At 41.3% G+C, this 12,809-nt stretch overlaps 1 protein-coding gene across 1 annotated transcript in view; it reads right to left on the bottom strand.

The window, feature by feature from the left end:
• Positions 1-12,809, bottom strand: part of PEX3 (peroxisomal biogenesis factor 3) — a 14,341-nt gene extending 1,532 nt beyond the window's left edge. The window contains exons 1-11 of the mRNA XM_084827738.1: positions 12,676-12,809; positions 8,627-8,758; positions 7,498-7,579; positions 6,362-6,405; positions 5,207-5,331; positions 4,460-4,526; positions 4,306-4,360; positions 4,019-4,187; positions 3,708-3,778; positions 1,758-1,880; positions 745-841 (exon numbers count right to left, since the gene is read on the bottom strand). Of these exons, the coding sequence (XP_084683864.1) occupies positions 745-841; positions 1,758-1,880; positions 3,708-3,778; positions 4,019-4,187; positions 4,306-4,360; positions 4,460-4,526; positions 5,207-5,331; positions 6,362-6,405; positions 7,498-7,579; positions 8,627-8,758; positions 12,676-12,748 (1,038 nt within the window). The 5' untranslated portion in view covers positions 12,749-12,809. The remainder of the gene's footprint in view (positions 1-744; positions 842-1,757; positions 1,881-3,707; positions 3,779-4,018; positions 4,188-4,305; positions 4,361-4,459; positions 4,527-5,206; positions 5,332-6,361; positions 6,406-7,497; positions 7,580-8,626; positions 8,759-12,675) is intronic.

The raw sequence follows: 12,809 nt of genomic DNA, 5'->3' as shown, positions 1-12,809 counted from the left end.
AACAGGATTGTAAGCCATTATGACAGCAGGTTGTCTATTTTACTCTTTGTACAGTATTATAACACAGACTTAAAACTGCACTGATGACAACACTACAGAATAGGCTGACAGAATGCTCCACTTAAAAAACGGAAGGTCTTAATTCGTTGACTTCCAGCTAATTTTTAGATGTGAAATCATATAATTATTTTTTTTCCTATTTGTACTGTTTTAATTTTGTTTTAAGACTCCTTGAAAGTTATGTGCGGAAAGCTTGGTATAAATTTCTTAAACTAATAGGTTAAGGGTGCAATCCTATGGCCGCTAGTCAGCAGCTAGACGGCCATAGGATTGTTTGTTTTTCAGGAACCGACCTCAAAGCCTGCACTCTGAGGTCAGTTCCCGGAAAACCACCTCCCTGCCCCTCCCCTGCCACCTCGTAGGTGGTGTGGATTGTCTCCTGGCAGAAGAACAGAAGAAGAACAGCACAGAGCAGGCCAAAAGGGGGTGTTCCTGGGGGCGAGGAGTGCTGGTACAACACTTCCTATGCATGATCTGGCCTCCCCCCTTGAAGTTCCATGACTAGACAGCTGAAATCGGCCATCTAGCCACAAAGGCAGGGCAGGTGGAGTGTGAAGATCCCCTCCATGCTCCACCCACCCTGCATTGCATACGTGGTCGTCCCCCCCCCCCCCATTTGGAGGCAGCCGCCTATCCTGCTAGGATTGCCCCTAAGACAACAAGCAAGAAAAAGAGGCTTCTTACCTGAACAAAATGACTGGGTGTTTCACTGCAGACTGAATGGATCTGCCCATTTATTATTGGGATTATCTTAGCTAAAGGAAGACTGATGCTAGAAAGACTAGGGTGGGAAGAGAACCAATGAGACGTGGTTACACAGCATAAAATTCTGTCTGGTTGGATACTTCTGTGATATACAGATACTGCAGCCATCTTCAGAAGAACAGCAAATACAGATTATGTGCATCACAAGCTTACAAGTCAGACATCAACCCCAAATACAATTACTTGTACTCCCACAGCTCAGTCCCTATATATTGCAGTTCTGAGAACAATCAGCATATGAGAAATTAAAAAGAACTTTGCTATCTACATATTCAGCATTTCTCTATTTCTATGTGTTGCATATATAAATGGCAATTTCATAAAACCATTAAGTGGCCTGTCAGTGTTCTATGAGGATCTTTTCACCAATGAGGTAAATACTTGCTGTCCTCAGTTTTGCAGGATTGCAATCCGTATGATCAATTTACACATTACCAGAAGCAACACAGTTGCTGCTGCAGCATCACTGCTCTAATATTATTTGAAGCAAGCTGATAATGTGAGGACCCCAGCGCCATCTTGACCCAAAGCTTGTTGACACTAGCGTGGAAAGTAAGCACGTTGCCAACTTTACCCATGCAACCCAGTTCCTTCACATTTTACTGGAGTAGTCGGGGAACATCCAACCTTATGGCAAGTCACTTGTGTATAGCTTGCTCACCACACAGACTGGATGGGAAAAGTCAGCTATTTTTCTAACTGCTGTGCTGATTAAACCATTACTACCCGTGAAGTAAATTCCAACTAAATCAACATTATTAGAGAGCGTGCTCCAAAACAGTCTATCTGTATGTAGTGTGTTGTATTACCATGGTGAAATCTCAACTGATGCCTTTATATTTAGTAGAGAAACTGATACATGTAACTCTGACTGTGCTTAAAGTCTTTACATAAAAATGAACTTGTTTTTCTAAAATACATTAGATGTTTACCTGTTCATGGAACGATTATGGCATATATCTTGTTCGGTAGGTCTGAAGAATTCTGCCATGTTGTCCAATAATCGACTGAATCCTCTATTTAAGCATGAACTCAAAACTCTATTAAAATCTGGACTGGAATAAATAAAACCAAAATAAATCCCTATGTTGTTAACCAATCTTGGAAAACATTTTTAATTACATTTGTAAACTGATGCTCTACTGATGGGGATACACAAAAATACTAAACTATACAGATACTATAAGACAGCCTGGGGGAGGAGTAGACTGTTTCTGAATATGGTACATTCATATCATAAACCCTCTTTTGTAATCATGCACTTAAGACATTGTTATTTTTAACATGCTGCAACAAATGTGACCAAGGAGATATAGCAAGTACTTAACAAGGTGAGTTTGGGGGGGGAAAGCATCAGAAATGCTGGCCAGTTTCACAACATAAATCTATGTATAATGAGGTTTTAGTTATGTGGAGAAAACAGCTGTAATGGAAACTAGCCTGTTATAAAATCACAGAACTCATAGTGTTTTTCAAAAATGCTTCACAAACTTTACTTCTCTTATAGTTTTAGAACAGAGTGAACAAGATCCAACCTACTAATCTGATCTCAGTCCATTCTTGGTTTACTTACTGCCTCGGGCTACGCAAGCAGGAGACTTGTCAAGCACCTGGCAAGTCATAACACTTAGTGGGTCACAAGAACAGGTGCGTTTTAGGGAATTACTGACAGCCAAATCATACTACTGAATGACTGTGGCACATAGGGTGCAGGGGGCTACACCATATAGCTGGAGTGGGGGCATACAGCTCTTGGCCTAATTTCATGCAGCCCTCATGACTGCAGCTGTTTATCTGGATGCTGCAAACCTACCTTTCCCCTCTGCATCACCCCATTTCTGTTTTGTGTGTGCATATGTATGAGAGAGAGAGAGAAATCGAGACGAGACAGGATGGCACAAAGAGAGAAATTATGCAATGCTGCAAACTCCACCCACTTTTGGCTGTGTCTCTGCCTAACATGGGCTGAGACCCCTCAATTGACTTTTCCATGTGTCAGCAGCCCTTCATAGGAAAAATGTTCCTCACCCATGCCATATAGTTTGCTTGTCATGTATACTTGCTTGCTAAGCAGAGCTTTCGATTCTACCCTGCCACATCCTAATAAACAAAATGTAGTGCCATATTGAAAAATTAAAGGTTTTATATGATACACAATTAGTAACAGAAGTTACCGATATGGAGATACCCATTCAATGTATGTTTTAAAAGAACCAACACATAGGGTCAGTTTCTGTTCGTAATTCTCTAAGGTATGGAGGAATCTTCTACAAATTTGTGTGATCCTTCCTCCCCTCTCATGCTCTAATTCCTTCCTTCATTTGTATGAAGCAAGGTTTGCCTCTAAATCAGGAATTGAAATGGGTTTCAAGTCCCAGTTTGGTGGTAAGCTAAATTTGCCTGGTTTACTTGTAATGGCAAACTATGGTTTACTCAAGCAAGGGGAGAAATCAAAGCATGTGAGGGAAGGATGATGGAGGATGAAATGCGTAAGTCTGTGTGTTCATGGTATGAAAGGTCAAGAAGAATGCTACATATAAACTGACCAACAGACTCTAAGCAGGCCCTTCATATTGTTAATAATTGCTCATGTTTATTTATTTCATTTCTATACCGCCTAATAGCTGAAGCTCTCTGGGTGGTTCACAAAAATTAAGTTATAAGTTGTACAAATCACTCCAAAGCTTAGAGTTCAAGACAGATCTCCAAATTTCACCAGTTACCTATTTTTCTTATTTAACAGTGCAATCCTATGTATGTTTACTCAGAAGTAAGTCCCAATGTCCAATGGGTCTTACTTCCTAGTAAGCATGTTTAGGATTGCAGCCTAAGTAGAGTAAGATTTTCAGCAGTAACACAGGTTATCAGAATTTGCTGCATACCTTTCCAACATGTCTCTTGTTTCATTAAGTAATTTAATAGTAGCAACATCTTTTTCTGTAAGTCCACTGGCCTAGAAAGACAAACAGAGTATAAAAGCAACTTGGGTAGTACTATAATGGATGCTCTTGATTACTTTCTTTATTTTCAGCTGTTTGGTTTGGTTCTATTCTGATTCAGGTTGAAACCAATTAAAAGAATTTAGGTTCAAGCTTAAATTCTAGTTCAATAAAAAGCAACATCCACATAAAGCCCCAAACCCACCAACTTCAGGTTCTTGTTTGGTTCCCTGCCATTGATACTATGCAAATACCTGGGAAGCTAAAGGATTCTCCTCATCTGGCATCATGTAATGACACAGCAGAGACTGGGATCCAGTTTCTTCAGATGAGAAAGTTTCTCCAGGTTGTTCAATTGCTCTCCTAATTTGTCTTAGCTTCTGGTCCAAATCCAAGAGAGAAAGAGCATGTTTGAGAGAAACACTGCAAGGGGAAGAAGTTAAGCAATTATTTATCACATCAATGACATGCATTTCAATTACTCACTTTAGATACAGATGAAAACTTAAACTAGCTGAAAAGAAACGACAGCCATTTTTACCTCCCAAATACATTCTGCACAGCTTTTTTAATCACAGTAATCAATTCAGTCAAACCTAGAACAGAAGAAAAAAAAGTTATTGAAGACTAATCACAACTTGTTCAGCTTGGCAGAAATTAGCAGTATGTAAGAAGTAGTTTTACAGATATCATACCATCTCCCAGAAGGTGTTGAATACTTGATAAATATTGCTGTTGGACTTCAGGGGGAGCTAGAAGTGTCTATAAGAAGAAAAACATTTTGTAATGTTTTTGTTACTTTATGAGGCAGTGCTCCAAATCCATACAGCCAATAAGGATGCAGAAGTCCCTTCCACTTGTTTTCACTTTCCTGCTGCTGTTACCACTCTCAAGATATCCCAGTTCTTAATGGCCTCAGCCATCTTTGAACAGAGAACAGCAGAGGATGGAACAATCCATATCACTTTTTTTTTAAAAATCCTCAGAGTTCCTTTCCAATTAAAAATAAGAGCTATCTTTGGATGCCCCAACACAAGCACAGATTTCCTCTTTGCACAAAACCTGAGGTGGCAACCTGTTCAATACCAAGGAAACGGAAAACACATCACACATGCCAATCTCTTCTTCATTCTGCAGGCTTTTACCCTTTTAAAAATAACTCCTCTGTACTATTTTGCATCATTCTGTTTTATACAGTTTCAGTGGGATTTAAGCAAGTATAATTCTGTGCTGGATTACAAGGGTAGTATCTAACGTTAGTCCTATGTAGAGTATATCCACTGAAATGAATGGGACTTAAGTTAGTTGTGACTAACTTACATCTCATTCATTTCAATGGTTCTATTTTATGTAGGATTAACATTGGATACTACCCCACAAATTGCCACCACTTGCTAAATTTTCAATCCTTGATAGTTATACATTTCCATCAGTGTACTTACTGTGCCATTTTTGCAAACTGCTGCATTATCCAGGTAGATGTATCCACCAATAATGTTTAGCTGGACCCGTAGAAGAACTACAAGCATACATGTGCTATATACAGCTACAATGCTTCTTGTAAAACCTTTAATAAAACAGAAATGATATTGTATTGATGCTAAACAAAAAAGAGTGGGCATTTATTGCCGTGAAAGATTGAACTTGCCATCAAAAATAATATGTATTGTATATATGGAGTGGAGTAACTGTTATTCAGCTCTTACCTTATGAAATCAGGGCTATGTTTGTAAAACTTATCTGGAGGGGAAATCTCCACTTGGTCTGTTTTTCTAAACATTGTATCTTTGGGGTAATCAAGAGCTCAAATTATCAAAGTAATAGCACATGTTGCTCAAAGTGCAGCAAAATACAGAAGGGAAACAGTTGCTGACAACTTTCAACTATTGGTCAATTTCAAATTAAAAAAGAAATTTTTCTAAAAAAACAACAACACCTATACTCCAGCTTTAGGAGTAGTTCTGACAGCTAAACAAGGTGCTGGTATACGTTCAGGCACACCCTCACGACAACCAGCAAAATCTCTCATGAGTATGAAATAGAACTTGGTACAGTTCAAGGAGATGGAGAAGCACCTTAAGTGTTCATAAGTTATGGCGTTGTAATGACAGGATATACATATACTCTTGTGGGTAATAGACTATCCACAATATTAAAATGTGGATATTCATAGAAGTTGAAAAATTACAACAAAGGGAGACAGAAGAATGTATGCTGAAGACACAACATGGTGTAGGCATAAAATACAATCAACCAGAGTATTGCAAAGGGGAAGTCAGTGTAATTTGCAGGGCTTTTGAACTTTTTCTGAAAGGCACTTCTTCCTCCCACTACTGTGAGCTATTCTTTAGACCTATGAGAGTTAATGGCTACAATCCTGTGCACACTTACCCAAAAGTAAGCTCCACTGAACAAAGGACTTACTTCTGAGTAACCATGCTTTGCTCACAACAATTTGCAACGTGCATTCAAATTGAGCCAGTGGAGTGGGTGTGGGGGACAGAGAGATGCATTCTGAAGGAAAACCAGAAGCTCCACTATGTGCATACATAAAGAAGCTCACTGGGTCATGAGCGTAATGATTCATTTCAACTCACTTATTATCTTCAAATCTTCCCATATTTCTAACTTGTTGGCTGGTCTGTGGAAAGAAAAGAACAGATACATTTAAAACTAATGAAGCTGGCAGAAACAAGGCTAATTTTCGGTCTCCATCGAAGTCTCAAATATTAGAACAGACACAGGTATTGAAACCAGTAAATTAACAAAGAGATTACTAGCAAATTTGTGGCTATGAAGAAATTTACAACTGTAGCCCTAAGTGGCCTTGGTAATAAATATTTCAGATAGCATTTTTCAAACTAATTGAACTGCAGTTGGGATTTGTTTTATGCTGGAGTGTGAGGTTTAAGTTAACTTTTTTATGGAATTTTTCAGATTAACAATGAACGGTGACAAATCCAAATACACCACATGTGAGTCAATTTTTTACAGTCTTTCTGATCACTCAGGATCTCTATTTGGTACAAGCAAGATTAGCTGATAAAGGTATCACTCATCATCCTAATAGATCATGCCATAGAGTTCTGTGTGTGTTTTAGGAGGTGGTTGTGTATTCTCAGTATTAGCAAATTCAATAAATGGATACCATATTCCATAAAAAGTGTCACTTTCTACCTGGCCTCTTTGTACCTGAAGATGTTTAGTGAGTTTCTCCATTAGTGCAAGGTCCAAAATTTTATGTTTCCATATGATAAAAGGAAGTTGCTTTGCTGATTTCCAGTTAGCAGCTACGACCAACCTAGCTGCTATCCAGAAAAACATCAGGAGCTTTTTATGTCTTATTTGTGTATTACAGCCCATATAAAGAGATAGTAGTCCCACTTTTGCAGATAGTGTTATATGTTGTTGTCTGACCTCACTGGTGAAGGCAAAGACCACTCGACCCAAAACCTTTGCACCAGAGGGCAATCCCACCGGTAGGTGCCTCTGGTGGCTCCATACAGACTTTTAATGGTGATATCCCTGCCCTGCCCACCTCCATAAGAGATGCTACAGTCATTATAAATCTTACATCTATATGGACAAAAAGGCTTTAAATGCTGTAGCAGTATAGAGATTCAGGTTGCAGAGAAGTATTCTCCCACACTATCACTATGCAAGTATCCCAAATTTAGAGAACAAGCATTCAAAGCAAATCTTTATACACTGTGCACCAACAGGTTGTACTTACTTGTTTTTCAGCAGAGAAGTGAGACTCTCAGAATTCAACTGATACATCAAAGCATCTCTTAGTGTTGGAAGCATTGACAGTACTATGAATGAAAAGTAAATGATTAGGAAAATAACCAGCATACATGGATCCTCATCAACAAATTAAAAATAATAAACATTTAACTCATGTGCAACAGTGAAGAATAAGAGTCTAAAAAGAAAGAAGTAAAAAAAATATGTTCTAACAATTCTAACACTACATTAGTAAAGGCATTTATTGAATACAGTCTTTTGCTATAGTTATTTAATAACAACAGGGACCATCTGATTTGCTTTTTCTGTTCTTTTCTTTTTTGGTTAAAACTAAAAACTTTGGAGTGAACACAAATGGAAGAGTTCATGATGAGGCTTCTTAAATTACTGTTTCCAGTTTTGGTCACTTTTTTTTTAATAAGAAGTGATAAGAACACTGGCAAGACAGGGGAATGTATTTATAAACGGAGAGAAAGAGACCTTAGTCCATTGGATTAAAGGAAGCTCAGTATGGATATGATTGCAAAAATATTAGAGGGTCAACACAGAAGCACCGCGCAAGAACAGTCCATAAGAGCTGCAGAAAAACAAAAAGACAAATCAACTTTTAAAAGGTTCTTATTTTGTGGCGTGGATAGCACTTCATCAATTTCAAAAATGGTTTGCCATTAGGAGATGCTGTTCAAAAAACACACACTCTTTCAGAAATACAAAACTAGATACATAGTTCCTTGAATCCCACATATTATGTGGATCTGCTGATATTAACTGAGGACAATAGCTCAATTCAGAAATCACAGCAAACGATGGTTAAACTTAACTATGGCTTGGCATGACAAATCATGACTTGTGATCAGCTGACAAACTAGAATCAGAAACCATGGTTTTGAGAAGCATGGTTGCTGCTAGCTGTGGTGTGATGCCTGAATGGGCAAACTATAGTTAAAGCCTCCAGAGGCTGTTGCACCATGGAAACAGGAGTAAACATTCAGAGGAGTGCTGAAAAAATGAGACCCTAAGGCAGACCAGAAGATCAAAACTTTGCTTTGTGTGAAGTACAGTTAGCACAAACCATGGCATGGCCTAAATTGAGCCATAGATGGCTATTGCCTTACCTGTCATGTTGCAAGTCCTCTGGTTACTTTCAAAATGATACTGCCTTCGTGCTTGTGCTATATATTCTGCTGCTTCTCTTTCTTGGATTTCTTTCATTTTTTTCTGCCCATATTTTCCGAGTACATAAACTCCTACAAAAGGTGTTTTAGAAGAGGGGTAATGGCTTACACAATGTCTTGAGACTTGCCTTCCTTTTACTTTTACTCTGCTTTAGAAGAGCTTTATCTCTTGATATTTACACTACAACAGTAGAAGTTGCAAAAAATATTACCCAGAGCATGTTCTCACAATTAGACCAAGTTACAGATGGGCAATGCATGCCCTGCAGACCACGTATCACCCTCAGTCTCACTCAGTGCAGCCCCGCAGCCCCCCCCCCGATGCCAGTTTGCCATCTCTTGAACCTCAGTTTGATTAAGAGCTGTCCAGCCCTGTCCCTGTCCTAGCAGCTTGCTTTCCTCCAGTGCTACGCTGACAGAAAAAGAAGCCTCTTTCCCGCACCCCAGGATGGAAGGTTCCCCCCACCCCCAGAATGGAAGGAAAGCAAGATGCCAGTGGAGAAACAGATTGCTCTTTTCCTGCCCTAGCAGTTCATTTTATTCTATTGAAGGAAAGCTGTATGAAAGGTAAGTGTATGAATGAGGGAAGTGTATGAAGTGGGGATATAGATGGATGGAAATATTGTGTGAATGGATAGATGTGGGTGAATGTGTGTGTGGGTGAGTGTGTATGGATATGAAAAAGAGAGAAGGGGAGAGGAGAGAGAAAGGAGAGGGGGTGGCAGAAAGAGAGAGGTGTGTGTGCGCGTGCGCACATGTACGCATACACGTGTGCGTGAGAGAGAAGTTGGATGGAGGGGAGGGGGAAAGAGAGAGAGAGAGAGAGAGAAAGAGGTGTTCCTTTTTGTCTGTGTATGTGTCTTTGAGAGAATGTGTTTCTCCCTCCCAGAGATTATGGATGAACTGAGATCTTTATGCATGAACGCACGTGTGTGTGTGTGTGTTTGTGTAAATACATGAAAGTGAGAGAGAAAATGGAAGAGAAGGAAAGAGAAAAGGGGCGTCCCATCCACTTTTGGCTATGGCACTGTCTACTGCTGGTATGTGGCCTCCAGCCACTTCTCCATGCTAGAATGTGGATCTTAATTCAAAAAAGGTTGCCCACCCTGTGGAATAAGCAATAGTAAGTAAGGCTGGAACCCATCCCAGCAGGTTCACAGAAACCACAAGCATGCTAAAATGATGTTTTCTTAATTCCCAGACTGGTTTCCCCTTATTGGGCAACAAGATAAGCTCAAATTGATTGTTGTGGCAGAGTTTAAAGTATAGAATGCCTTATTCAACACAAGCAAGAATTTCCTCACGTGAACTAAGAATCTTTTTTTTTTTAAAGTAAAGCAGGTGCTTAATTACCTTTTCTGCCAAACTATAAATGCTTACATTTTAACATGCCTAAAACAATTACATGTATAGATTTTGAGTACAGTCTGGCTGAAAGGGGATAAGGGGGAAGCCCTTTTTGGACAAACCGTACTGTTGGCGTAGCCCTAGTGTGAGTGGTGAAATGCCACATGTAGGCTGCAGTTTCCACAGATATTTCACATACAGTGTAGGTAATTAGCTTGGCAATGTTTTTGAGAACCAGGCTCAAAGCAAAACCATCATCCTTAACTGCAAGGGCAGGGAACCATTTTCAGCCTGAGGACTGAATTGGCCCTGGGCCAGGACATCAGGTGCTACATGTCAGGAGTGGCACAGGGTTCTGTCCTAGGCCCCATGCTATTCATTTATAAATGGCTTGAATGAGGGTGTAGAGGGGTTGCTTATCAAATCTGCAGATAACATGAAGCTAGGAGGGACAGCCAACACCATAGAAGACAGGATCAAGATTCAAAAGGGTCTAGAAAGGCTGGAACACTAGGCTGAATCTAACAAGATGCGATTCAACAGAGATAAATGTAAATAAAGGCTTGCATTTAGGTACCAAAAAAAATACAAGTATGGAATGGGGAAGACCTGGCAGCAGTACATGTGAGAAGGGCCTAGATGTCTTAGTGGATCACAAGCTGAATATGAGCAAGCAGTATGATGCAGCAGCTAAGAAAGCTAATGCAATCTTGGGCTGCATTAGCAGAAACCTAGTGTGCACATTACCGGAAGTAACAGTTGGCCTCTATTTTGTTTTAACCAGGCCACATTTGGAGTACTGTGTCCAGTTCTGGACTCCCCCTTCTAAGAAGAAAATTAAAAAGTTGGAGCACATCCAGAGAAGAGCAACTAGGATGGTGAGAGGTCTGGAAACCAAGTCCTACAAGGAACCGTCGAAAGAGCTGGATACATTTAGCCTGGAGAAGAGATTATTAAGGGGAGACATGATAGTGCTCTTTAAATATCTGAAAGGCTGTCATGCAGAACATGGAGCAGATTTATTATCTGTTGCTCCTGAGGGCAGGACTGGAACCAATGGGTGGAAATTGCAGGGAAGCAGATTTCAGCTCAACATTAGGGGAAATTTGCTAGCAGTGGGAGCTGCTCAGCAGTGGAAGAGACAACCTCAGGAGGTGGTGGGTTCTCCTTTCCTGGAGGTATTTAAACAGAGGCTGGGATGCTGTCAGAGATGCTGTAGCTGCACCCTGCAGTGTAGAGCCTGTATTGAGCAGGGGGTTGAACTAGATGATATCCAAGGTCTCTTCCAAGTGTACGATTGTATGTGCACCCCCCTTCCCCCCCCCCACAGGCACACCATCCACATACACCTCTTTAGCTGATCCTTGCAGATCAGCTGAGGGGGGCATTTCTGCTGCCCCAGCACTCTCTCAGCATTGGAGTAGGGGAAAGGGCATATTTCTGATCTGCTGCAGATCAGAGATAAGTCCTTCCCCCTCTCTCAGTGGGGAAAAGGGAGAAGTTTGGTGTGCCAGGTGGGCAACCTCTATAGGCTATATTCGCCCATGGGCCAGGGATTTCCCATACCTGCTTAAGAGGATAACCTATCAATATGTCTGAAGAGCTTTTGGCACAACTGACAACCATACCAAGGGATGCCATTATGCAGCCTAGTTGCATGTTAACACAGGGCTAAATTTTACCTGGTATCAATAGATGCCTTTTTGTGTACCACTCATGTAAACACAGAGAATTCTCTATGCACCTCTGCATGTGCTCCCTTTAATTAACTTCTGATTACCTGGGATACAACATGTCAGGCACAAGAAAGATATACATCCAGAGAAGCACTAAGAAAGGAACTGCACTTTCCAATAGTAGGCTCTTGTACTAAAGCACATTTTCTCACGAACGTATTATAATAGAATGAGTAGGCGAGAAGGGATGGGTCCTTGCATGCAGCTGTGACCAAACAGAGAGGTTAATCTGGAATGGGCAGATTAATAAAAGAATGGGCCTGAACTTGAATACTTTGTATCATTGTGATCTTTAATAAGTGGGGGGAAATCTGGTTTTCAAGGTGGGAGAAACAAGTGAAGCCTTATTGAATAAAACAGGCAAAAAATCAGCGTATATGCCAAGGAACAAGGAGCAGCAGCCTGGGAGAGGGGTGTGGTTGCCATAGAGAAAGATGAGCGGGGGAACCACTCTCTCTCAACCTCAGCCCCTGACTTGCAATACGGGAATGCTAATGCTGGCCTGCCTTACAGGGTTGTTAGTGCTGTAACTAAGGTCACACACACGAACTCATCGTCGTTTGGGAAGGTAGTCAAAAACATGGCTGCAATCCCAATGCACACTTACGTAGGCGTCAGCTTCACTGAACACACGGGCAGGCGCGAGCCTGGTAACAGAATGGGATCTGTGTGCGGAGAACCGGGAGGGGGGGTGTACTGGGAGGAATACGGTGCCAGCTCGGGCTGGTTCTGGTGGTGGTGGGACCAGCAATAACAGCGGACAGGGCCGCAAGAGAGGGGAGCCAGCTCTCGGGACGGGCTGGGGGTTGTTTATGGCTGCGCGGGGGCCGCGAACGGCGCGGTGGAGCCCAAGGACAAGTGCATGGAAGGAAGGGAAGTTTATTTCCAGCGCTGGGGATCACTCACCGCCCAGGAAGGCGCCCAAGAAGAAGCATTTCTTCTTGTGACGCTTGAGGAAGCCCCACACGGCCAGCAGCATCCCGGCGGCAGCGGAGCCCCAAGCCGGCCCCTGCTTCGCACGCCTGTCGCCGCAGCGCAGC

The sequence above is a fragment of the Heloderma suspectum genome, chromosome 1 (genome assembly GCF_057233095.1).
Source record: "Heloderma suspectum isolate Gila_16-S chromosome 1, 16-S_ref, whole genome shotgun sequence".
Taxonomy (NCBI): domain Eukaryota; kingdom Metazoa; phylum Chordata; class Lepidosauria; order Squamata; family Helodermatidae; genus Heloderma; species Heloderma suspectum.
The sequence above is the reverse complement of the archived record's forward strand: the minus strand, read 5'-3'. Positions and strand labels throughout refer to the sequence as shown.